General features: G+C 42.5%; 2 protein-coding genes across 2 annotated transcripts; both read right to left on the minus strand.

Moving 5' to 3' along the window:
- Positions 1 to 4,642: 4,642 nt before the first annotated feature.
- Positions 4,643 to 6,089, minus strand: LOC111077311 (actin-binding protein IPP). Its single transcript, XM_022371529.2, has 2 exons — positions 5,443 to 6,089; positions 4,643 to 5,375 (listed from the first exon to the last, which is right to left on the minus strand). Exons 1-2 carry the CDS (start codon positions 6,055 to 6,057, stop codon positions 4,836 to 4,838), a joined length of 1,155 nt encoding a protein of 384 aa, XP_022227221.2. The 5' UTR covers positions 6,058 to 6,089; the 3' UTR covers positions 4,643 to 4,835.
- Positions 6,090 to 22,654: 16,565 nt separating this feature from the next.
- On the minus strand, positions 22,655 to 23,181 carry LOC111077313 (the record flags this gene model as incomplete). Its single annotated transcript, XM_022371532.2, has 2 exons — positions 22,655 to 23,030; positions 23,095 to 23,181. Coding segments are annotated over 2 exons (456 nt in total), but the record flags the coding sequence as incomplete, so codon positions are not given.
- Positions 23,182 to 27,501: the final 4,320 nt, after the last annotated feature.

Genomic DNA, 27,501 nt, shown 5'->3' on the forward strand with positions numbered 1-27,501 from the left:
TATGTATGTATATACTTTTATATGTACATACATGTGGATGTGGGTGTAGGGTATTGTCCCAGAGCGGGCACCATTATCCTCTGCTCTACGCTAAAATATCGTAGGAGTGCGGACTCAGTTGCAACGTGGAAAAGGTGGCAACGTACCGCCCTTTTCAGTCGCTGCCGCAATCTCGTAGAAGCACAACCCTTTTGTTAAAACTAAGTCGAACGGAATAAACTATATACCTTTAAATAAACCGCTATAGTTCTTTAAATCAAACTAAGGACTCTGCATACATATGTATGTACTTCGATGACGAAATTTGAAGGACTATCAAAACCATGAGAGCAAATGATTTTATTTTAAGGTATGTTTCATATTAATATTTGTTGCTTGCAGGTCAAAGCAATACCTTCAAAAAAAGTCACATAAGTGGAGTGTAGAGTGTTACAATAAGCACTTTTTCGGCGTAGATTTGTCGGACATGCTATTGGAACTTTACAAAATAGATCACCATTCCAATAAGAGGAGTATACACATAGTATTTACGTGTATAAATCTTTTAGTGGGCAATAGTTGCCTACTATGTCGAAGAGACTTGGCTAGCAGCGAGGAAAATAACCGCCACATGACTTTAATACATTTTCAATTAGATATTGATAATGAACTTTTTCATAGCAAGAACAGAATTCCTTCAAGTTCCTTCAGCATAACTTATACTTAATTTCGACTGACGGGATTTGTCACAAATGTCGCACTCATTTAAGCATCTCCAGCTCCTACATGTAAAACTACTATGCCAGGCAGGATATCCTCGCCCTAAATGTTCTAAGTGCGACGTCTAACATTGCTAAGATCCTCAAACAAAATTGCTTTGTATCGTATGATACATACATAAGCTTGAGTAATATTATAATAGCTTTCCATGCTAAGTCTGCGAACAGAGCCTGAGCATTTAGAAATTGCATTTTAAGCTTCAAAATAAAGAAAACTTCTATGAATTTGAATAAATGAATTATGAATTTAACAAAATGCATTTTATCCATCCAATTTTACTTCCGGAATTGCGTATACTTAACGTATCGCTTACTTCAGGCTCAATGTTTCCCTTATACCCAAATACCTCAATGGATGGTAACTTCTTTCTTAGTGACTTAAATATACCGATTTATGAAATATTAAAAGTTTAAGAGTTTTTGGATGTTTTTTTTACTTTTCCAGATAACTGGTTAGCGTGTGAATCAATAGTAAAAATAATTTTTTCATACCAACTCATCTTGTCCGGTAGAGAGTTTGATGCATATGAATTTTGTTTCATAATTTCTTGTCCTTCTGTAGATTTTGTTGTTGTTAATGTTCGTTGCAGCTGTTGTTCCTGTGCTGCTGTGCCGCCTGGCCGGGCTGTGAGAGAACATAATTCACTTTTTATGATCTGATATTAACTTTTAGAGAGCCAGGCGAACGATAGTATGGTATGCTAACGCGAGAAAGACAGAAAGAGAGACAAAGCGGTGCCCGTGGTGCCTTGTAGCGCCTTCCACTGGTAACACTGGTACCGTTTTTTCTCTCTTCCTGTCTCCCTTCGCTGTTGGATAGTTTCAATAACTTAGTTTAGGCTTTAAGTGCTGTAATTGTTTTACTACTCTTTGCATATGTATGTGTGAATAAGCATTGCCTATATGGATACACACATATTTATGAATGTACAGTAAAAAGAAGCTGAAACACGTAGAGAAATTAATGATGAAAAAATTAAAAAATTAAGCGCATATAGTCACTTCCATACACGCACTACTTGGAATTCATCCTGTTGTGCGGTTGGAGAATATCAGCAGCGTTCTGGGCTTAAATCAAAAAGAAACATTTCACCGAACAGAAATTTAACGCAGTGTCTGCATTGAGCTTCCACTGCTTTACTTAGTTTTCTCCAATCAACTACACCGACTTTGATGCATATGAATAATCTGCTTTCAGCACTTTTTCAACAGCCAAAAAAAACCCTCACATCACTTAGCTTTCCGAAAAACATTTAATTAGAGTCCCAGGTGGCAAGCTTGATCTACAAAGTTTTTCGTGACGAATAATGACTTTTCATAAACTTTTTAGAATTGGGGAGTCCTTTAAAATTAGGTGTAGCCAAGATATGTGGAAAAAAGCAAGCTTACCACTGAAAAAACCCATAACAAATAATACAATTTTTTAAACTGCGAACATTTTGAGGCTATTCATTTACAAATACATATCTGTGCTGTTTGAAACGTGAACTCCCTAAGACTTTCAACTTTTATGGCATATCCAGAAACACTAGTTTTTATATCCAAAGTCAAAGAGTTAAGGGGTATATTCGTATTAGATTTATGGTAAAAGTGGATATGTGTAACGCAGAGCAGGAAACGTTTCCGAACCCATAACGTAAATATATTCTTAAGAGTCGCGGCCACAGCAGCGACTCACAACGTTCCTTCTCGTTTATTATGTATTCATATTATTGGACATAGGGCAGTCACAAAGTAAAGTGACGATCTTACCGGTGTCAGGCGTGCCCTTTGCGGCTGGCGCCCGTTATGCTTGGCACAAACAACTTGTTAATTAAAATAGAAAGTAAATCATATGTATATATTTAGGCAAAGAATAACGCCAGAATCAGAAGCAGCTTCACTTTCAGCTTCGGGGCTGTGGCAGCTTTCGCTTAATTTCCGTACAAAAAGCCAAGCACTCCAGATCATGACACACTCTTGTGCCACATGTGTATCCGCATATCCGCAGTGGGCAGTGGGTTGTTTTTAAAAGCATTTTCTGCAAATTTATCTCGAACTTCGCACACTTGACTGCCATTCAATTTGCATTGGAAATTAGTTTGTTCGCTTTGAATTGAAGTTGGCCCCACGGGGCCAAGCAAGGCCAAAAGTACGAGCACAGGAACTGTATTCTCCAACCCCCACTAGTCTCCGACCACTCTCCAAACAAGCACCAGGCAGCCTAAATGGGTTCCATCTGCTTTCGTATGGGCACATTTATGCGTTGCTGGCTGCTGGGGAAAGTGGGAAAATTCCACCTTGTACGACTAATTCCACTGCTTCTGCCACTGAGGCTGACTGCCACCGCAGCTAGAGAAGGGACCGTTGGCAGAGGGGAGCAGACGCCACATCTGTCTAATAAATGTGTGGCATTCCCATTGCATGAGAAAGTGCTAGTAGTGTGGCCTGTGTATTGGAAAGTACTGAAAAGAAACTGCACACGTTCAATCGACAGTTACTTGCACTGTAAGCGTTTTTCAGAGGTAGGCGCCCGGTGGCCTATTTTTGAATTTAATTGCTAAAATAATTTTTAAACGAGAAGGAACGTGTGAGTCGTTTCTGGGGACACGACTCTACTTATATCCGTACTCAGTCAGTATATACAGCTTATGATTTTGTAGAATTTTGGACAAAAAAAAATTTTTTAATTTTTTGCTACATCTACTATCTACATCTACAAATACAATGTCTATTCTACATCTAACATGTAGATTGTACGTGTTCATTTAGTTACACTCCTCCGCTAGGGGTTGCTCGCGCACTGAACGCGGCAGAGTGTGCGAGCGAGAAGGAAAATGAGTTGCGTTATCGTTTTCTGGGGGGGGGCATGGGAAGCAACTGAAAATTAATTTCGTCATTCTGGCTATATTTATGATCCGATCTGATTCAGATTCGGCAGTCTGGTAGATATAGGCATTGTCACCAGTTTTAGTTTTATCGTATCTTTAAAATTGTGGCTGCCACAGATTTTCGTCTTTTGTGGGAGCGGAAGGGGGTGGGGCGAAATTTTGAATACACTTGTAGCAGTGTAATATCACATGAGTCTGGAAACCAAATTTGGTTGCCCTAGCTCTTATAGTCTCTGAGATCCAGGCGTCAAACAAGACGGACAGACGGACAGCAGACATGGCCTCGCTCGGCTATTGATGCTGATCAAGAATATATATACTTTATGGGTCGGAAACGTTTCCTTCTTTGCGTTACACACATCCACTTTTACCACAAATCTAATATACCCCTTAACTCTTTTTGAGTACGGGTATAAAAATGTTTCAAAATTAAATAGGTTAGTTTTGTGTAAGTTAAAATTTTTGTCTATCAGTATACTTTTAATGTTTAGGTGTAAGGAAGAAGGTACAGAAACACCAGAATCACGAAATTTTCTGGCGAATACTCAAAAATACAGAAACGGTTTTCAAATGACTTCATTTGAAGCCGAAGTTGTTGATCAACCCGACTACAGTACGAATTGTAAGGTAATGGCGTCTTCCTCTAATCAAAATAAAGGATTAATGAAAGTTGGCGAGCATTGTGGGGCGCTGATGTTTGCTGGAGAAACGACTGTACTGTGCTGCCTTAATGCCTTTACGCTCCTGGTGCCCTTTTATATCGTAGAGCCGGGAGAGTGAGCGTGGACGCGAGATCGAGAGCATGGCAACAGGCTGGAACGCTAACAGAACTGTTTCCCCGCCAGAGCTGCTACCACCCTAAACACATACGATATATTTTTATTTGTAAGGAGACTGCGATTGCATTCTATATTCTACCTATCTTACCTTACCTTATCTTATCTTCGTGTATATATTTTTGTTGATTGAAAATCTAAGTTTATGACACCTCGAGTATTTTTGATACTTTTTAATTCGATTGTGAATGTTATTTTATTCTTATAATTTAACAGGATAGTTTGCATATTTCTCAAGATCAGGTCGTGCATATGTTGGGATTGATAATAATTCAGAATCGTGAGATGACTGAATGGGCCTAACAAAAGATTTGATCAGGTGAGGAAGGTAATCCATTCAAGGGAATTTATAGTGAAATAATTTTAAAATTCTAAAAAAATTTCCATCGAAGATCGGGTTTCTTCCCCGTCTGCGTAATTGCAGGGTTATTCGATTTGTTAATAAAGTCATAAGATTCGTAGTGCTCAAACTTTCGCGAGGGCTCTGTGAACTCATTATCGTTTGCAGGCGACTTCCTGGATGGCAATATCCTAATGCGATTTATAAATGTTGATTCCGAAGTTTGAAGTAATTTTAGATAACCGATGAATTGCTGCATACTCAGGTAAATGTATGCATCGAGTTTCGCGTCCTTGTGGTACGGACACATGGGATCTGTTATCCAGACTCGGGGTGTTGGCCAATCGTTAGAGGGCACCGCGCGATGTTCCATTTGGAGTAACATGGTCTCTTTTAGGCACACACGCAGCTCCTGTGCCATCTCTTCTTTGAGCTCAGCCACATTGTCCGCCCAGTGGAGCACAAGGTAGGATGGCAACAGATTGAAGCGAATCGCGCTGAGCAAATGCTTGATGTGTTGCCTCCTACTCGTGTAGTCATCGTAGAGCCAAATGACAGCAGCATAGAAGACCTGAAAAAGGGGGTACAATTAGTAGGCCAAGGACGAATGGGAATAAGGAAATGGGAAATGGAAATACCTCGATCTCTGAGTGCACTCCCAAATGGTTGGAGCTCAACAACTCGTATACACGATGCGCACTAAGTTGACGAAACCCCGGGGCTGCTACCAGAACCAGAAAATATTGGCTAGCACGCGCCAGCCACAGTTTGGCCAGGCCATCGATGCCCGTTTCGACGGCCTCGAGGTAGCAGTAGTAGTCTTCTCTCGCCGTAAAGTTTCGCGCTTCATTGAAAGATTCCAAGATGCTCCTTGATAATCGGCGGCTTTCCAGGAAATAAGCGGAGATCAGCAAGGAGACCAGTTCATCGCTAGGGCACAGGGGATCCTTGTTAATCATCCAAGCGTAGACCAACCCGAATGTGGTGGCTGTCATTCCAGTTGTCAGCTTGATGGTATCACCGACCTCGAGAGTTTTTGCAAAGTGCCTGCTATAGGCGACCAGCACCGAGTGATTGCACAAGAAGATCTTGTCCCCAACAATTATTTGAACATTATGGGCTTGCAGATTCTTCTCCAGTTTTTCAGCCAGCAAGCCCTTCGGTATCGGGACTATTGCGTGATACTTTATCTCTGTGCGGGCCCACCCTATTGAATCGGTTCCTTCTGGATTTTGATCCATGGCAGCGGCCATTTGAAGTTTCACTCTTAATGTCTGTGTTTGTATCTGATTGAAGTTAAAGAATCAGGCTACTTGGATGCTCCGATAGGCACGTACAGAGTTAATTTGTTTAAATGCGTGGCTCTAATATGCACTAGAGCTGCAAAAACATCGAGCCACTATCGATAATGTCGATGGCGACATCACTGATTCGACTAGCGAGGTTTTTTCCCCGATAGTTCGAAAGTGGTACAAATTGAATTTCAGCCATGACTACTTACTTTACCATATGTATCTTGCTGCGCAGTAAAAAGGTCAACATTGTGCAAATATCTGATTTATTTTATTTAATCTTTATTTCTTCTAGAAGTGTTGTTCGAGTTTTGTGTGTTGGTGTTGATGGTGATGGGATGAACAAGTTTTTAGCAGGTTTAAGCAAGGAGGGTAATTAATCTACTATTGTGAATTTCGTTTGATATTTATTGTCACATGTTTTGTGTAGACGCCGGAGCGACAACCAATTCGGACGACGAAAATTATTTGAAACGAAGGAAGACAGAAAAGTCGAGAGTATGGGAGTTCTTTACAAAATTGCCGGGTAAAAATGCTCAGTGTGTTTTATGAAGCAAAGTCTACAAAACCAATGGCAATACTACCAATTTGTCGGTCCATTTAAAAGGCTGCACCCAACTGCAACAATAGAAAACATAAAACCACCTGTAGGTACAATCGAAACATGTTTTCAGCAGAAATTTGAAACTGGATCTGCACGCAAAAAAGTCTGGATCAGTCTAGATCATTATCTAGTGTACTTAATTTCTTCTGACTTGCGCCCATGTTCTGTAGTTGAAAATAAAGGTTTTAAGAAATTCACTACGAAGCTCGATACATGCTATGTGCTACCAAGTCGAACCACACTACAGAATGTGCACATAAAAAAATGCACCCAGTTCAATGAAATGTAATTTGCAGGATCTACTTAACGATGTAGATAATTTTTCTGTAACTACTGACTGTAGGACTTCTCGTGCAAACGAGAGTTATATGTATATCAGTAACATGCCATTTTGTCATCTCTGATTTTGTTTTGCGCACTGTGCTTCTTGCGACAAAAAAATTGGAGGACCAAACAAATCACTCTGCCTTAAACATAAGCGATTCCTTGCGCTCGACTTTTGAGGAGTGGAAAATGTCTGATAAGGTGATAGCTATTGTTACAGATAGTGCCGCTAATATGCTTTGAGCTTGCAAAAACATTGAAAAGACAAATCTTCCTGGCTTCGCACACTCTTTGAATTTGGTTGTTCACGATTTTTTTGCTCAAGAAGAAATTAAACCAATTATGCTCCACAGCATACTCTAAGTTCAAGCAGGCCCAGGATGTGCCAAAACCATAAAGCCTAAAGCAGGAAGTGCCTACACGGTGGAATAGTGGGAATCAAATGATTAACCGCATTTTAAAGACAAAGGATGCTATTGGAAAGATCCTTCTGGCCACCCCAGATGCGACTCTGCCTTTGACAGCTGAGCACATTTCAATTATGGAAGCACTTGTACAAGAGTATCTCAGTTTGATGATGCTATAGTGCAGACATCGTCTGGTTGCGCTGTGACAATGTCACTTGTTTTGAAAGCGTGTAATTTTCTTGGAGAAAAGATTAAAAAAAAGCTTCTGCCGTATGAAACCCGTGCTGTCACTAAAGTAGCAACCTTGCTTGATCCTCGCTTTAAAAAGGAAGGATTCCGCTTTCCTGTGAATGCAACAGAAGCTTCAAAGTTGTTACAGGACGAACTCACCGGGCTTTATACATACGGAATAGATACTCACCCTTCTTTGGCACCGTCAACGCCATCACCGAAAAACAACAAACCGCTTTTTGAGTTTCTCAAAAGAAATAAAACTGACAAGGTACGAAGTAACCGAAACCCAACAAAAAGTGCTACGCTCACTTTAAGAGAATATTTTGAAACAAGAAATATAGACTCAAGCTCAGATGCCTTGGAATTTCGGAAGATGGTATAATTAAAGTTTTGGATTTTTGGTAAATTATAAAATTATTTTATTTTCAGTGTGATACTAGCGACAGAGCTTTTCAATTCTTGGCCAAAAGTATCTGTGCATTCCAGCAATATCCACACAAAGCGAATGCATGTTTAGCAAAGCTGGATATATTTTAAGTGAGAAACGCAGCGCTTTAGATGCAAAGCATGTCGACACTTTTCTTTTCTAAATATAAACGAATGCATCTCCGATATAAAGTTTAGGCAAGATCTATATATATATATATATTTTTTTTTAACATTTGATATATAAACATATTTTTTTTTTTTTTTGTTGGATTTTTATGTTAGCGGATATTCTTAATTTGTATTTTTTGCTAAAAAATATATAATATAATATAATTTGACTTTGTTTATTTCTTAAATCAAGATATATCGTTACCATCGAGGATTTTTTTAAAAAACATCGAAAAACATCGAAGTACGCAAACATCGATGTTTTTCCAACTCTACTGGTACAGATCGGATCATTATTTTAGCCAGAATGAAGAAAATAATTTTCAGTTGCTTCCCCCACCTCCTCCGGCGCTGCTGACGCTACTCATTCTCTTTCTCGCTCGCACACACTCTCCCCTCTGCAATGCTCGACCTTCGTGGAGGAGATGCAGAATCTACATTGTGTATGAAGAATCTACATTTTCGATGTGTTATCGACAGTGTAGATGTAGATAAGAGATGTAGCAATTAAAATTCTACATAAATCATAAGCTCACATATTTATATACTGAATGAGTACGGGTAGAGTCGCGTCCGCAGAAGCTTATCACACGCTCCTTCTCGTTTAACTTGGAGTACTGGAAGTGTCTCAAAAACAGTACTGAAAGTGGTGAGGTGCGGCTCTACTATTTCCATGACCACAGCTGTACGTGCTGACATGCTGAAGTATTTCATATGTTATAAATATGAAAATATATGGGTTAACATTTTATTAAGCTAAAATACAACAAATTTATGTCAAACATATATGTATATTTCCAGAATGCCATAAAAAACATGCATTTTCTTACAGTACTCGAGCAAGGAGGCTACCAAGCAGGTCGAATCCTTCTTCCTACCAAGTTCTTTGAACGAAGTTTGACATTGTATTAGGTGGTTGGGACTGCGTTTAGTTGAGGGCGGAGGTGTGAGTGTGGACGTTGGCGTGGTGACGCATGTGGCAGGCAGACGCAGTGCAATTTGAAATTTATGCACAAGCTGCAGTTCAACTGACAAACAAGCACATAAATCAATTCATCGGCCAGAGCAGGGGATGAGTGGGAAAGTTCTCCAAGCCAATGGGGTGGGGTGGCTCAGGAAGGGTTGCACCTCTAGGGCACAATTATTCAGATTTGTTTCAAAAATAACAACCACTTGGCAAAGTTTCATCATCCGAGTGCAGTATGTACCGCAATGGCAATCGATACATACATACATACATATGTACATGCATGGCTTTTACTGGCGAGCTAACGAACACGGAGATAACTTCTCATCATTGGAATGGTTTTCCAATCGAAACTTTTTGGTGGAGGGTATGCAATGATTCGACCGACTCTTTTGTTGTCTCTGTCCCAGACTTACCTGCTCCCTAGTCCACCCCCGACTTTGATTTTGCTTTTTGGGGCTGTGGCGCTACAGATCCGGAGGCTATTTGAAATTTACTTTTGATTTGTTTCATCAACTTTCATTAAATTTTATTAAAATCAAATTGGTCTGTTTACATGGAGCCCAACTGAGTTTTCGCCATGCTGTTTCTGCTCGCTCCTATATTTGGTGAGCAATTTAAGATTTTACCCGTTTTCTACCTCTGACTGTCCTATCGAGACTACCGTCTCGAGTGTACTTATGAGGTTTCGAGGTCCTCGAGAGTCGAGGTGTTTTTAACAAAGGAAAGCAATTCCCTTGGCGTCCTCTTGGAGATATCTTCTCCTTGGCCGCAAGAGTGCCAGGCTGTTGCAGATAAGATATTTCAGGGTTTGGCCCTGGATTCATCGCACTGTTAGTGATGCCTTGTTGTCAGTCAGACAGAGACCTGTGAGTATTCCAGTGACACTCTGTAGTTCTTCCTTGGTAGTATGATTTCGAGTGCTTTTGTTGGCGTCGACCTCAGTGGCCATGTGCTGCGGAGAGCACCTGTCGCTCAGTTTCCTCCAAAAGCTTGTTGCACGTCTTCTCTTCGATGTGGATCCAGTGTATTAGAGCTGGTGTTACGACATCTTCTTGGATGCGGTGGTGGTCTTCTTTACCCTCTCCACTATATTGTTTCAGCTTGCTGTCCGAGTTATTTGACTTGTATATGTTTGAGGTAAATTTTCGAGGGGAATTCATGTCGTTACTATCTACCTCTTGTTAATGAGGCTGAAGTCCGTCATATCCGCGTTGATACTGAACTATACTTCTTCCGGCCACTCACATATCTCCCTGAGTGTTAATTTCAATATGGATATATGGTCGATGGACATGCTCCCCTTCCGGATGTGTAGATCCAGCAGCTTTCCTAGTGCTAGGTAGAAACAAAGTGAGGCCTATCGGTCTATAATCCCTGGGGCTCATATGGCTGCAATTTCCTAGCTTTGGGAGAAAGACAATACGCGAGGTACGCCTTTGGATAGACATGCCAAGTATATTGCAGAAAGCCATGGGGTGATTGCCTCTTTGGTCAATTGCATTAATGGTGTTAGGGCCCCTCACTGCCCTCTGTCCACTGTCCACTATGTAGCTTGACTTGAGGGTGTGTGGGATGCGTGGGAATGCATCCAGTTATTTAGTTGATTCGATCTTTAGGGATGTCTATGCCTTCCGTGGATTTCACTGAGCCCGGAGTCGCGATCTTTGAATTAAACGTATTTTTTAACTTTTCCCAGTTCGTATTTCGAGATCTAGTTTCTGTAGATCGTTAACTTGGGAGAGCGCCCTTGAACTGAATGTACATCGTATTCGCCAACAAGAGGCAACGCTCGACCGAGAGTGCCATCGAGGACACTCCAGCGAGCAATCCGCACCATGATGCAGGGTGTGCAGCTCTTCGTTGCCCTGTGGATTGAGGATTTTTAATTCGACGAGCAAGACATGGGTGATGGGTGCTGTTAGCCGCATCCATCATCTCCATTAGCATCTCCTGGAGGATATCTAATATATAAATTATGCAGCCCAAACTCCCATGTTGGTCCGGCCTGGACTGGAACTAGAATTGGAACTGTGCTCAATTCTTGGACCGAGGATGATTAATCCGATCTGCCAGTCATCTACGTATTGCTGTGTTTGTTAGCCGTAGCCTTCCATCTCCATTTCCATCTGCGTTCATGTTGCTGGCGAGCAATTAAATTTTAATTACACTTTTAGCGTTTGCCCCGCTAACCAGCTACGGAGGAGGACCAACAGTAGGAACAACAGAGGCAGGAGCCACGTCTCCTTTGCCAGTTTCGTTTTAATGACAATTTATCGCCTTGGATATGGCCGGCGTCAGGTAAAAGTGTGATGGAGTTGGGAGTCTGGGTGGGACTGTGACTGGGACTGGGTCTGGGTTCAGTTTGGAGGCCAGATGACGTTCATTGCAAATTAGCCGCTGCACTTGAGAAACTGTGAGTGGGAGTTTGAGTGTAGGTGGAAGGGGGAAGTGAATGGTTTCCATGGGCCACGGGCAACGCTTCGTATGCGCAATAAATAAATCTGGCGTAATTAAAACGCGCCCTCTGCGACATCGCTTCAACTGTCATCCTCCATATACGTGCCCGCAGTGCCTTTGTCTCCGTTTCTGTGTCTCTTCTCTGTCGCTCGCCTCTCGCCGCTCACCCCCGAGCACTCATTTTCCTACCCGCTTCTTGTTCCTTTTCTCGTGCTGTTACCCATCGTCAATTCCGTTTTGTTGCCTTGGCAACGGCGCACAAAATTCCAGGCTATAAATTACTCTGTTTCCAGGAATTCGACAAAAGGGAGAAAACAAAAATGCTTAAGAATGAAGAGTAAAATTTCTGAAGAATGGGAAATACCCTTCACAATAACGAAGGGGCTCCAAGGAGGCTAACCGGGAATGGAACTCCTACTCGAAGCTTCTGCAGAATCTACTTAGATCGCGCTCATCGATGTCTAATTGGAGGCCCTCCAATTGACTACAGAAATAAAGCTTATCAGCAAATAATCCCAGCCAGATTTGCCTTTGATTACTCCCTAGGCAAATTAGCATCGTTTGAGATAGGGTATACTCGTATTCATAAATTGATATTTCCCTTCTCAGCGCCGCTCTTGGCATCCAGCGAAAAGATAACACAAACAAAACCCAAACAAACTCCGGCAAAAGGCCAAAACGCGTTCATAAATTGCGCAATGAAAGCATACCCCAGGGGCTCTATCGCATCTAAAGGACTGGAACCGAACGAAGGACAAACCGAACAAAGCTGGCAAGGTGCATGTAGAATGAAATATTCGAGTACGTACGCCGGACTGAGTACAGCTGGATTTCACATTTTATTTTCATTCATTTTCCACTACATATTGATTGGGCTGGACAACTGGCGTGCGCTATCGAATTTAGCTTCGGCTTTGTTCATGGCTCCCTTTGTTGTTCTTTGAGTTTGAGTTTTCACACAACATCTACGAATAGTTGGGTCCCCGAAAACGGCATAACTAAATATTCAGGGACATCCCAGCCGAGCGGCCAGTACCGACTTCCATGTGCAGTGAATTAGTGATGGCAATATGCAAATTCAAGCAAGTAGCTATCCCAATATCGTATAATTATAATTTTGCAATTAATAGATTTCAATAAATCTGTCCTCAACTGCATCCATTATGAGCTGGCGAATGGCACATAGTCTAGATGGAGTAGTCAGTAATAAATGGTTTATTATGTATACACATACTACGCACATACGATTATGTAGGCTCTAAGCAAGCACCATCTTTTTTTTATCACTCCCAATCGATGTAGTTCTTGAATTAGGGACCAAAAGGGACCTATCTATCGCTGTCAGTAGATTTGAGAAATGGAAACACTTTCGTTGCTGAAAAATTAAACCTCGTAAGTAAAGTTTACATTTTTTGTGTCTCTGCAGCTTTTTTTTTTTGCTTGTGCGAGTATGGGATGCAGTCTGTTCTTTATTGCCTTTTTCTGCTTTTCCAACCATCCATTGTGGGTGCAGCGTTGTATCTCTGCATCTCATTCTTAAATCATTGCCCCTGACTGCCTCTTCCTGAAGTTTTCTCACACCGCTGCTTGCACTGGTGCCCCTGTCTGCTTCCCTGGCCATTCATCTCTGTTTTTATTTGGCTGGCAGCATGCATGACAGATGCCACGCCCACGTGAAAGGATATGCTGCAAGCATTTTCGCGGTCCTGTCTTGACTTGCCATGTTGCATGCGCGTAGCTTGCGGCAATCAAAGGAGCTGCATTGCGAGGCTGCTGGGCATGGAATGAGCCTTGATTTTTGCTGTCTTGAGGGGCTAGCGAATCCTCTTAGCGGCTGGTGCAGACTTCGTCACTTAGTTTGCCATATGGCTGCCAGCTTAGTTTAATGTTTAATCCCCTCATATTTTTATGCTTGTCTTTATTGTACTGCCAGACTGAGAGACTTGACATTAAATGTTGTTTGAGCACCATTTGGTTGAGATAGCTGGGCAGGGTCTATCTTGAGAAAAGCAAATACGTTAAGCCTCATTTTCTGTGCCTTGTTTTCTTTTATTTCTCCCATAGATTATTGTACAAATAGGCTTTTTCTAGCTCCCAGACCCCGACTACTTAATTGGAGACTCACTATTTTTCCACCCAATACGAGATATGTGTAACATTTATCATCAGACCGCATTCAATTTGCATTTTTGCCTCGTGTCTGTATCTGATGAACGCCATGTATCTGTGGCTTGCTGTTTCGATTAAAGGATTCCCCCGGCCCCCGATGCTCGTGCTGGCGCTGGTGCTGGTGCTGGTGGTGGTGGCTCCTGATTAACCATAATTTATGTTGGCCAAGTGGCGACCATTAGCGCCACCTCCTCCTGGTCCCCTTACTTGTGCACGCTGCTGGCCATGATAAATTCTCCGCATTAGTGTCCAATGGCGGCCAACAATAAATTCCCCCACCCACAGCCAAGTCCGCCCCCTGATTGGCGCTTGTTTGGTTAATTTCGCTGCGGGAATTTTAAATCATCTTTAAATTAGGGTCATGCAAACTCAATAAACCAAATACGGAAGTGTGCGGTTCAGTTGGAGCGGGAATGGGACGCGGACCTAAGCTGGCGGTAAGCTATTGCTTTGGGAATTCAACTCTTTCCCCCTCCCGTTCGCCGTGCCGTTCTGTTACACTAATTGAGTTGATTCCACACACAGACAAGAACAGCAGCACACGGAGGGACAGTGCACGGCGCCTCACTCACACATCTGCCACGATTCGGCAAACAAATCACGTAGCAAGTGCCCAGTCCATTCCTCACCAGTGCCTCAGCCTCAGAGCCAACCGAGTTCCTATACCTCCTCTGATGCCAGCAGTTGCAAGGCCATTACATGGCTCCCAAGTCGACACCATTGCATTATATTTTTATTAAATTTCATTGAGGGTAATGGTACCTGCGATCAGTTCAGAAAACCATGCAAAAGAGGAGGCTAGACAATCAGGTATTGTCTTGCTCTATCGTCAGAAAAGGTTTACTTTTCACACAGCCCGCACACTGCATTTGTATAGCCGATACTCAACGAGAATAGGACTACATATATGTGTGGCCCAGGGTTTTTTACACTGATGTGAACTAAAGCCCAAGACGAGGTTAGTTGATGGTAGTTGTAGTTGTGGCAACGCTTATTTAATATTATATGGATTTGGCTTATGATTATGTGTATTTGCATGTGTGTAGTTTGTGATTTGTGTGGATAATGTGTAGTTTGTGTGAGGCTCTGGCCCCGACTGACGCTGACTCTCGCTCGTTTAACCCTACAAAAACCTCCTGCTCTAACTGATCTCGCTCAATACTGGCGGCCACTTCGAGTCTCTCTCTGCACTGTGGGCTGAATCCCGATTCCTGGATATATTAGTTCCGGAAGTTCCTGGAGAGGAGAGGAACTTGAGATCCAAAATTGATTATGTACTCGCTTACTCGTGAAATTCCGCAGATATGTTTGCTATTGACCCACTCTTTTCTGTCGGATTAATTGAATTGTGAATTGATGATGATAGTTACAGGCTTCCAATACAACATGTCATTGCAGTCAAACTGTTTGGTTCGAGGTTGTCGGAATACATCAATCCCTGGGACTTGATGTTGTAATTAGCAGTCGGAAATTTCAGACCAGCACAGAGATCAGAGAGAAGCGAGTCACTCACGGCATCAGATACGAGTAGTGTGGCATATCGATGGGAATCCATTAGCATGGATTAACATTTTTTAAATTCTAAAATTTCCATCAGCCTTAAGCTCGTAGAGTTTTTAATTTAATTATTTCTCTTAGTCGCCCCTTTGCTTCCATCTCTTTCACTGTCACCCTCTCTCACTCTCTCTCTCTCTATTGTACTCGTTCCTATTGTAGTTTTCGTGGTGCTGGAGAAAATTTCCATTTATTTAATTTGCCTTGGCCCAGACATGTAAATGTTCTGCTGCACTTCGCAATGCTTAAATGTTGCAGCTCTCACTTCTTTTCTCCTCTCTCTTTATGTCTGTCTCTTTCTCTCTCCCACTCGCTTTCTCCGCGGTAATCTGCTGTCTGCCTTTATGCATATGCATGAGACTTAAGCAGGGCCACACCTCGCGGCAGGCACCGGCAGCGCTACCCACTACCAAATTATCGACACTTAAAATGTTGCAAGCTACGCTGGCTTGTCTCTGCCACTGCCACTGCCACTTCCTCCGCTCCGTCAGATTCTTAGTTCCGTTCCCGTTGCCAGCGCACAACTGTACAGCTCTTCCCGGCCTCGTGCCGTTGTCATGCCGTGGAATTCCCGTCGACGCTTATGTAATCTTAATGTTTATGCAGCTTATGCTTCATAAATTCGTCTCCATTTTCTTCCACATCCATTCTGCAACCCCTTGCCCAATAAACCGTCGTTTCCCCCCACCCCTTCATCAGCCAGTCTTCTTTTGGCGCCACGGCATCGTCTTCCGGTGGCATTTTGCGCCACCGTGGTTGAAACTATGAACTTTTGGTACGACAATACTCTTCCACAGGGTATTACAGTTATTACAGTATTGCCCATTCTATTAAATTAATTTTCAAGATCTTCTAAAAAAAGTAATCTGTACTCGTGGGTACATATTTTATTTAAATGAACACACAACCTTCCCGGGCAGGGAGTATTACGTATACGTATACACATATGTATATCTCTTAGTGTAATCCATCCCAATTTCCATCAGTGATGACGCTGAGAGTCACCATAATACCGTTATAATAAACCGTAATCAGTATTCCTACATTCCCATCCTCAGTCCAAGTACTGATCAATATTTAAACTGTTAACTCTCCCTCTCCACGCAGTGTAATCAACGATTCGGCCGTGGACGATCCGATGCAGATGCAGAAATCTAGTAGATTGGTTCGTTTTCTCGTATCTTCAAATTTGAGATGATTTTGTTTCAGTTTGACGGTCGTTTCACAGCAGTCTGTACACAAAATCAGTTGCTCCAGCTCTTGTGGTCTCTGAGATCTGCAAAGGTTTTTACGACTTTCGGACGGATGCTGATCAAGACCATATATAGGTTCACACATGTCCTCTTTGGGCTTATACAACTTTATCTAAAGATGTCTACTTGACACACCTACTCCATACACGAATCGATCGATGTGAAGGACAAGGGTATCCGAAGCCTCGATCCGCTACAGCTGGCATTTCTCTCCTTGCTGCTTTGCTGCTCTGCTGCTTTCCTCTTTTCTTGCCTTTTCTCCACATCCGTTGCCGTTTGTATTTGTTTATTGCCAATTTCATTGCTTCATTGCGAGTGCGACGCTTATCTGGAGCAGCTCCTGCCCTGCTCCAGAAGCAGCTCCATCTTCATTCGCATCCCCGGCCACATTGCTTCTACTTTATTCTGGCTGATGGAAATATTTTTACGACAAGTTTTTCGCGAAGATTTGGAACATTTGCAGAAAAGGCAGCTGGGCTCCAGCCAGACATCCAGACATCCAGCGGAAGTGGCAGTGGCAGCGAGACTTGCGCGAATCAGCGCAAAAATATGAGCAGCGAGGGCTTTTACTGGCAACAGTGGCTCCATTTCTGTTTGGTTGCTGGAGCGTGGCAGTCCGGAATGAACACACACATTTTGGCCATAAAACGCTTAACGTTTATGTGTTTTACTTTGATCGCCCCGAACACGGGATGAACCCATCTGACCCCCCAATCAAGGCATCCGTGTCCGGTACATCCGTAGGTTCTGGAGCTCTCCTTATGTTAACGTCAGGGCCTGGCCCTGGATCTTAAGGGCGTCCGTCCCCACTTTCATGGCGCTCGTGAATTTTGCATGCAGCAGCACACAATGCAAAATTATAATTAGGCAGTTGCTGCGTGACACGAAACGCGAGCGAAAGAAAGAAAGAGATATGGCACGGCATGGCCACTGCTTCCCCCAATCGGTACATTTCTCTCCCACTCGCTCTCTCCTACTTTTTGTTATTTTTGCTGCTTTTAGAGTCCACGCACGTTCGGGCATAAAGTACATTTTATTAGCTTGCCTTTTGCATTCGGATTGGAGCTGCACTGCCGTCCTTATTTTGTGTCCTCTCCTCTCTCCTCGCCGCTCTGGAAAATGCTATGCTGCCTGATTATTGCGACCAGATCACATAAAGAGACAGCCCAGACCTTTCAGTTATGCACCAAAATTGAAATTAAACCAGTCGTTAGTTTTTACCTCATATATAGGTAGATACCTCAGGGAAAGAAGTATATGTGCATTGATATTACTTACAAAAAAACTATTAAAAACAAAGAGAATGACTTAAACTTTTTTTTATATATATAGTAAAGGTATATATTAACAAAAAATAACAATATTATTTTCATAAACTTTAAGAATAACTAAATATTAAATGAATAACTTTCCATTCATATGAAATAAGTATATGTGCATTCTAAATGAAAATTAAAAATACTAATGAAATAATTTTTTTAAAATTTTTATTTTTGCTTATTAATAGTTTATATGCTTTCCCTTTTTAGTGAAAATTTGTTTATCCGGGTGGGCATTGAGGTTGCCAAGTTTTTAAGAATTGTAGGGTTAATTTGATCCCATTCCTGGAGCATGCTTTTTTGAGGTCATTTACCGTATCAAACTGGCGCCCATTCTTATAAATTTTGTTGGATAATATTCCCAAAGATCCTCTATGGGGTTAAGGTCCGGCTGATCGCTGGCCATTGAATAAGGGAATCTTCCTAGCTTGCAAAAAGTTTTTTTTTCCGTGCCGAGTGGATGGGCGCGTTGTCTGCTGGAAGATCCACTTATCCCGTAAAGGTTTCCAGCAAATTCAATGAGTATTGTTTCCAACAACTCTACATACATTTCTGCATTTGTTCTGGTGGGATAAAACAAAGTGGGGACTTCCCAGCATACCCAAATACACCCAAACCATTAATGTCCTCCACCGTGGTTTCGTTTATGGCAGTGCTGCCGTGGTTGCCTTTTGTCGCGCCAATACTTTTGGCAGGAGTCAGGACCGTCCAAGTTAAATTTTTTTTCATCCGAAAATATAACTTTAGTGAACTCCTCTGACCAAAATTTGTACTTCTCAGCAAATTCTAGTCGAGCGGTTATGTGGCGCTTCAATAACCTCGGTACAGCGTCGCGGGAAGCATATGTAACCATTTCGATTTCGTTTAAAATTTGATTTATACGTCTTTTGGATATGTCAAGCTTCAGTTGACCTTTGATCTCCAAAGACTGTTGTTTTGAACGGCTAGACGACGAATTTGCCTCTTGCACCGCGTATCGATTTCAGTGGGTCTGCCGCTTCGCTATTTTTCCATACATTTCCGGATTTTTGAGAAGTTTGCTATTGTGTTTCTATGCCGATTTAGTCTGACGGCATATAAGAAGTATTCTGCCAGATTCGGCCAGCCCTTTGATCAGACCGCGATCTTCCCCGACAAATGTGTTCCACGTGGCATTCTGCCGTAAAATCAAAATTATAACAAACATTTATGTCTCCAAACGTATAAAAACAAGTTTACTTACATTTGCTGATTAAATAACTTTTTTGGATCACACTTCTAGCTTACCCGCACGCGTAGCACAATAATCTAAGCTTGCACATATACTTATTGCCTTTGAAAACCACGAGTTGTTACACAATTATTTAAAACGGTACAAAGAATGAAGCGCAAAGAGGAACATTGGAGTGGGAGATTTTATAATAGTAAGAGTACAAGCTTATACCTACAAAAAATATACCGTAACGTTCATAGAAAATATAAGCAAATTAAAAAGTGCACATATACTTCTTTCCCTGAGGTACATACATACATCAGAATACAGAACCCAAGAAATTGGATTTTAATAAAAACGAGAAGGAACGTGTGAGTCGCTTCTGGGGACACGACTCTACTTATACCCGTACTCAGTCAGTATATACATTTTTGAGATTATGATTTTTTAGAATTTTAGAATTAAAAAAAAAAATTTTACATTTTTCATTTTTTTGCTACATCTGTTGTTTACATCTACATATACAATGTATATTCTACATCTAACATGTAGTTTGTACAAGTACCATTTAGATTCTACATCTCCTCCGCTAGGGGTTGCTCGCGCACTGAACGCGGCAGAGTGTGCGAGCGAGAAGGAAAATGAGTTGCGTTGTCGCTGCCGGGAGGGGGAGGGGAAGCAACTGAAAATTAATTTCTTCATTCTGGCTATAATTATGACCCGATCTGATTCAGATTCGGCAATCTGGTAAATATGGGCGTTCTCTACGATACTGCGTTTTTAGTTTTATCGTATCTTTAAAACTGTGCCTGCCACAGATTTTCGTCCTTTGTGTGGGCGGAAGGGGGCGGGGCGAAATTTTGAAATACACTTGTAGCAGTGTGATATCACATGAGTCTGGAAACCAAATTTGGTTTCTCAGCTCTTAAGTCTCTGAGATCCAGGCGCTCATCAAGACGGACGGACGGACAGACGGACAGACGGACAGTCGGACAGACGGACAGACGAACGGACAGACGGACATGGCTGTATAGACTCGGCTATTTATGCTGATCAAGAATATATATACTTTATGGGGTCGGAAACGTTTCCTTCTCTGCGTTGCACACATCCACTTTTACCACAAATCTAATATACCCCTTAACTCTTTTTTGAGTACGGGTATAAAAACACAATTCCATAAAACATGGCATTGCCCTGAGGAAATACCTTGACTTTGTTTAATTTATACAACAATAAATGCGAGCTTGGATGCAAAATTCGCCTGCTAGACCCTAATATCCAGATCTGCTTATTTGGAATAAACTATATGGACTTGGTAGCGCTTGCTTTTGTCTGTTGTACTATTTTTCGTTTTTTACTGTTTGATTACCGAGTATAATGATGATAATAATTCAAAGTCTATTCAATAAATATATTTATAATCTGAAGACAGTAGTTTGGTCCAAAGAACAGACAAATTGGGACACATTTTAAATAATTTGCATAGAGATAAATATAAATAATAAATAAATAATAAAAATAAATATATAAATATAAATATTGTTTGGGTTCAGTGCACTGTAAAATAAAGTTCATGTTAGGCAGTACAAAAAGTTTGTTCCAAATTATGTATGCTTAAGAAATTTAATGGATATGTATACTGGTATAGGAATCCTTCGTGAGTTCCATACAGGAGAGTATAAATCCGCTCCGAAAGCTAATAAGTCGTCGAGTCCCATGGGTTTGTAATCTTTATTCGTAACACACGTCGTACGAATTCAAATTTACACTGTTGTCGATAGCCTATGATGCACTGTCCATATCGATAGTTGATATCGATAAAAGCCCGTTAAACGGCTGACATGTCTGTAAATGTAATGTCTGTAAGATTTTTTATATGGAATTGTTTGCCCTTAATTGTAATGAAATATTTTTGAATGCAACTACAAATACTAAGTACAATTATTTTCCCATTGAAATTTCCATTCCATTCTCTCAGGTAAACTTAAGCGAGTAATTGCAAAAAGCCAAAAAGTTTCGCATACTCCTGTAGCATTTTTAATAGGTAGAACCGGTGGCATGCCACTTGATGTATGTACTTGCTGCAAGAAAAATATGGAACAAAAGGTCAGTCTTTCTTATAGCCATTAATATTCATATCCGATCACAATGTTACACAGTTGGACACGTGTCGTGTGCCTTTTGTGTTGTATGATTTGATTCATTTTTTGTTTGCTGCTGAATGCATATTTGTTGTTGTGCCACACGCAACCACAGCCGCAACCACACCCAACCAGACCCCACCCCGACCCCTTGCAGTGCAAATAAATATTTAATTGCAAATGGCTGGCGGTAGCATGCGACCATGGAGACGAGACTCATTCAAAGGAGGAATCTGCACCAAGAGAGGGCGGGAGGGGAGGCACACGCGAAACGGACGCGTTTAAATTGCAAATTGGGCTCGTTTTCGTTTGCAAGCGAAACAAATACTCGCGGGCCTGCCATTTGGCGAAAGTCAGCCGTCCCGCGCCACTCCCTCCTAGTCAGCCTGCCCGTCTGGTTTCAGACAAATGAAGCTTCGTGCCGCAAAAGACAACTTCGCCGGTCGACTTGGTTGGTTTTTTTGTCATCCGTGCTTTTGGGCGCGTAATTAGATAAGCAGCCTGGTGTCTGGCCCCTCCTGGCCCGTGACAGTGTCACAACAAGCGGCTGACAGATGGAGCGTCATAAAGGCGGCAGCAACCTGCCTATCCTGTGGCCCCAGCCACAGCAACAATGCGCCGCAAAATGTATAAGGTGAGGCATGCGAATGGGAGCATGGATTTGTCACGTGGCGTGCGACTTGCTTAGGCGTGTCGAGTACAAGCAGGAGGACAAGGAAACAACATGCAATTATACGCAATCAACATAAATCATTCAAATTGCCACACACAAAAAGCGGCAGGCAAATGTACATGGAACACTTCAGCTGTGGTCGAGCGTGGTCTCCACGCTAGGAGAACAGGGAACAAGGAGGAGCAGGTCGCCCAGAAAGTGGTTGGAATTGCCAGACGTACATAGCTAAGCCAAAGATATTTAGTTTTGGATAGGCGTTGCCGTTGACGTAGGCTTTTGGCTAATTTGCAATTGAAATGCCTCAGCCGTAACAAAAGGCAGTTCTGTGAGCTGGTCGCATTATGCATTTGTCCCTTAAAACTTTAGGTGTAGATGTTCGTGAAAGGGACACATGAAGTGGTTGTGTTCAATGCAAATTGTTGCTGAAAGCAAAGCTGTATATAGTCTCCCTATCGGTCTCTCGTACTCTGTGATATTTGGCGCACTAGCAGCTATTGTCTGTTACAATATTTCTGACTTATTCAAATGACAAAATTAAACTCATTTAATTGGTGCGATTGTTCATACATATATTTGCTTGACAGAGAATTTCGGAGAATCGAAACTGGAAATTTTGGTAGACCTCTTCGAGAAAGCGACCGGCGAGGGTCAATTAATTCTGTTAATAATTACAATGGATTTTCAGAACTAAGCTCGAGCGAGTCCAGTACGAAATTCTGGAAAAGTGCCAGCTGTAGCTGGGCATATGCAAATACCGCTTCGTAGCAAAAGTGCATGGCTTCCACCAGGGTTACCCACTTGTCGCCTGTCTCACCGACATACAATACATGCAAGTACAATGCCCCATCGATTACGGCGTGGTTGAAGATGCTCATCATGTTGTTTACGACGCCAGTCATGCTGCCGTTATTTTCCCAGTTATTGTTATCACTTCCGTTTCCATTGCCGTTGCCGTTGCCGCTGTGCCGCTGGGCAGGCTGATACCAAAGGCATCGGTTTGGGTGGCTGGATTCAGATTTATAACCATTCTGAAAGCGCTGAGTGACGAACAAAGGCCACTGTGATCAAGTCGCGGCTGAAGACAATCAGCGATTGGCTTACCTCAATAGAATAAGCTGCTACAAGGGTTTTCCAATTGTTTTTCAATTGCTCCTCAGCTGATGGGTGCGAACGATGAGTCCTCAATGTGTATCAATGTGTGTTACTGCCGTGTGTGGTGCGGTGAGCCGATATTGATTTTCAGTTTGAATTACTATTTATCTTAATATATTTTGTGAGTTCTGTGTGTCGTGTTCTGTGTTAGAAATATGTCTATGTATCTTTCCTGAATGCCCTGTACTTGGCTACTAGATGTACATACATACGGAATAAAATTGAACAGGATTGTTTAAGCTATTCATAATAATACCGTACGGTACCATTATTAAAATTGATATTAATATAATACTAAAATTGTTTTCTTTGTTCGTTTTCTGCTAGAAAGTAAAGACTTTCCGAGGTCCATCTGGTAGGAAAAGATGATTCAAGCCAGGTCACAGATGCCCTAGTACTTGTTGCTCTCCACCAGGCCCCTGGAACCAGCTGGCGGGACTAAGGCGTGTCTTAGGAACTTTGCAGATGCTGCCTGGCAACACTGCCTGGCAATACACATACATATATATAGCATATAGCATACCACCTTGCACCACTGCACCCCCCAGACAGGGGTGTCATCGCCTGCTAAAAACGAAATAAAAGTTGCAACGCAAAAGTTGTTGACATGGCAGTTGCCTCCCCACTGCCGCCCGCCGATAACTGTATTCCTTTCCACAGAACTTTATTTATAGCGGAAAATGCATCGCACAGAGCGAGATAGAAAGAGCGCTAAGAGGAGGGAGCTTTAGCGGACCAACAGAAGCCCCAATGCAATTAACTGACATTCTGGAAAGGGGGACAAAGGACAGATGGAGGCAAACAATCAAACGGAAATTAATTGCGGGATGTGTTAAAAGTGAAAGCCAAAAGCTGTTCTGTAAATGATTGCCGAGCGCGCCGTCACAGAGCACAGCCATAATCAACACCCCCACCCTACCCTACCCTGCCCCATCCACCGCCACTTCCCCTTACCGAGAACCATCTGATTGATATCTGGAAGCGTGGGAGCATTGACTTCTGCCCTTTAGCGGATGAGGTGGGGTGGGGGGGGAGGGGGGGAGCATGGCAAGCTGTTTTGGAATTCTGCCAACTCACTGGAACTCATGTTAAGCACAGCAGAATTTTCCATTCTCATGTCACTGCCATTACCGATTCCAGTGATGCAAGGGACGCAGCTTAATTAAGACATCATTACGTGCACTTTCCGAAGGGATGGAACGCGATGGTGCGCCTCCGCCAAAGTTAATCCGTATCCGGCTCATAATGAGGCGCCCCGTTGGATCGCCGAGTGCGTTAAATCTTCATGAAACATTTGTCAGCTTCACTTGCTGACAATCCCGGAATCCCGGATCCCCGGAAAGCCTTCGAGCAAAACTGTGCTTTAAGCAATCATTGCCTCGATTGCCAGCCTCGGTTGGCTCCTGCATCCGTTCGGCACTTATTGAGACTCCAACCAAGCGTATCATATTGCTGCAGACACAACACAATGCAGGTCACTCACACTCGCCACCAGGCCAATGCAACCGCCATTCCCACAGCCACGCCCCAGACCATTTATCGGCCACTTTATAATGCTGACAAATTGCAAAGGTTGTGTTAGGGTGTGTTGGGGTTTGGTTTGGGTGATGCTGAAATATTGAAACTTGATGTTAAAAACGGGAACAGTCTATACATAAATGGACTTAGTGCCCCTACGACAAATGGAAAAGTATTATATAATTTCACGCAACATCTGTTCCAGAATGCACGGCCACCTTATACTGCTTTTTGAGTGACGTTTATCAACGTCTTCGATATGCAACAATGCGCTGTTGTTCTGTTTTGTTTTGTTTTGTTTTTAGCCATAAATTTAAACATTTTTTGTGCCCTTTTTCCGACCACATTAATTAGGTAGATACATGTATGTAAATGTTTCGTTGGTACATGACTTTTTGTTGATTTTTAAATTTTGGAATAAATAAATAAATATAAACCCATCTGACGATCTGCTTTAATTTTACGAAATCCCCCTTTTATTTGTAATTTTAATCATAATTATTATGCATTATGAAAATTCACTACAAGAAATTTGTCTCTTTTTCTTACGCCCAGCATTGCCTACTTGCTTCTGCCCCGCGCTTTTAAAGGTTTTTGCCCTGTCTCGAAGTTCTTCCTCCGACGAAAGCTGTGAGGGCGGCTCGTCTGCGTAGCAGAGGGCACTCCAAAATCTATCATCGTCGCAAGCAGACGTATCGTCGGTTGGCACAGCAACCTGTCTGGTTCAAACCTACACCCTACACTCTACCAAACCGTTTGGTACTCGTTTAAACACGGGCCAAGTGGGCCTGTCTGTTTGTAATACTCCCCTCTCAATCATCCCACTCGCCTTGCATGGCAAATAAAGAAAAACATATTCGTTTATATGTATGTATATATGTATGTGCATCATATAATAAAACAAACTGTAGGCGGGGAGGAACACATTGCCATCTGCGGGCTTTGAGAGATTTCTGATGTGATTGACTCATGAATAACAGCATCAGCGGAGGAGCAGCAGATTGCCAGCGGTCAACACGCACTCAAAAACATGCATACATATAGCGGGCGGGGCAGATGCATTTACCTTTTTTATTTCAATTTTTCACTTGTCTTATTGCTATTGGAATTTTACATCTGTACATATGTAGAGTAAGAGCAGAAAAGTAGGCTGGCCGTCATGTGAATCCAAGCTCAAGTGTATTTCTTTAAATTCAATTCAATCCAGAGTCCAGGATTTGCAGCATGAACAATTTATGCGCAACAAATTCAACTCTTTGCAGGGAAGAGAACCGAAAAGGAAAAGAAATAGGTGGAAAATAAGATGATCTTAGAGTTTCGAAGCTTTAAATACACTCACAGACAAATACGTATTCAAAATGTATGAAAAGACAAGTCAAAGAGTCAAAAGTGCAGACTAAGAAAGGATACGACATTATAAATGCTATTTATAACCCTTGAGCCTCACAAGTTCTGTTTTTATTCCTGTTTCGGCTACCCTGCGAATCGGAGAGTCCGAATTTGTTCTGAAAAATTGTACGAAATTTGCTAAACAAGGCAGCTGGCGTTTAGAAACGTATTATCTTTGTAGAGTGGGATATTCTTTCTGGACAAGATGGAAACACCCCTAGAGATGTTACGAAGGAAGAGCATGCTCCGGCTTGCAGTTTAACAACTTCTGGCTGGGTTTGTTGGCTAAGCGCAAACACGGAGAGACGCAAGCCAGGAGAGAGAAAGAGGCAAAGAGAGAGAGAGACAGAGTGAAGAAGTGAAATTGTACAGAGGGAGGGAGAATGAGAAGAAAAGTGCGGGTCATTTGATTGTCTGTTTGGCTGCAGAGACCTCAACACCATCGATGATAAGCGAGAAGTCAACACAAAATGGTGGACAGTGGGGCCCGGCCTGCCTTTAAAAGAGTCAGCGTCAAGACGGGAACGTGCGGATAGTTGTGCAGTGAGGGTTATTGTGCTGAGAGCGAGAGAGAGTGAGAGAGAGAGAGAGAGAGAGAAGAGGGAGACAGCTTGGTGTGTGTACAGAGAGACTCGCAGAGTCAACGCCAATGGTAAATATTTAGCTCTCGGCTGCACTTGAGATTAACTTGGACACAGATGCAGCTGTGAATGTGTTGGTGTACAACCATCTGTGTGTGTGTGTGTGTGTGTGTGTGTGTTTGGTTGGACTTGTCGCCAAGAGGAGCCGGGCAAGAGCAGGAAGTACTTCAACACAAAACCAAAGTGAAGCAAAATACAAACACACTCAAAAGTGAAAATGGAAAAAGTTTCAATGGTTTTATCATGTTTACTTTTATTTGTGTCACTGAGTGGTTGTATAAGCCCCGGCACGACCCGGACACAGGCCAGGCCATAGACACGGTACAGGGGTCAGGTCAGGGGACGGGACACACACACACACATACACATGCACAAAGCCATAAGGACCTTATGTTCAACGCACTCGAGGGAGATCACTGGCTGCCGTGAAGTGCCCGGACAAGTGACAGCATTGGATTTCGATATGGAGCCCAGGACACTGAAACTGTCCTTGGACAGTTGCTGGAGTGGGCTGTTACTGGGCTGGGAAGAAGGGCGGCCCTGGAAGTCAAAGTGGGTGTGGGAACTGGAATGGGTTAGAATGAGGGAGGGGACCCTTTAGCCTTGCCTCTTGTCCCTAAAACTGAATACAACTGAACCCCCTCCCACATGCCCCTTTCGAGGTGCAACATTACTGTCAGCTCACCTAATAGTCGTGGTGCCGTGTGCACCTCCTTCCTGTCTTATTCCACTCCCGGAGTCTGCCTCATCAGCTCCCGAGCCCCACAGTCCGTTGCAACTGCCCCCAAAATCCGGCCGCGCACTTTTG

This window comes from Drosophila obscura, unplaced genomic scaffold, assembly GCF_018151105.1.
Source record: "Drosophila obscura isolate BZ-5 IFL unplaced genomic scaffold, ASM1815110v1 contig_96, whole genome shotgun sequence".
NCBI lineage: Eukaryota > Metazoa > Arthropoda > Insecta > Diptera > Drosophilidae > Drosophila > Drosophila obscura.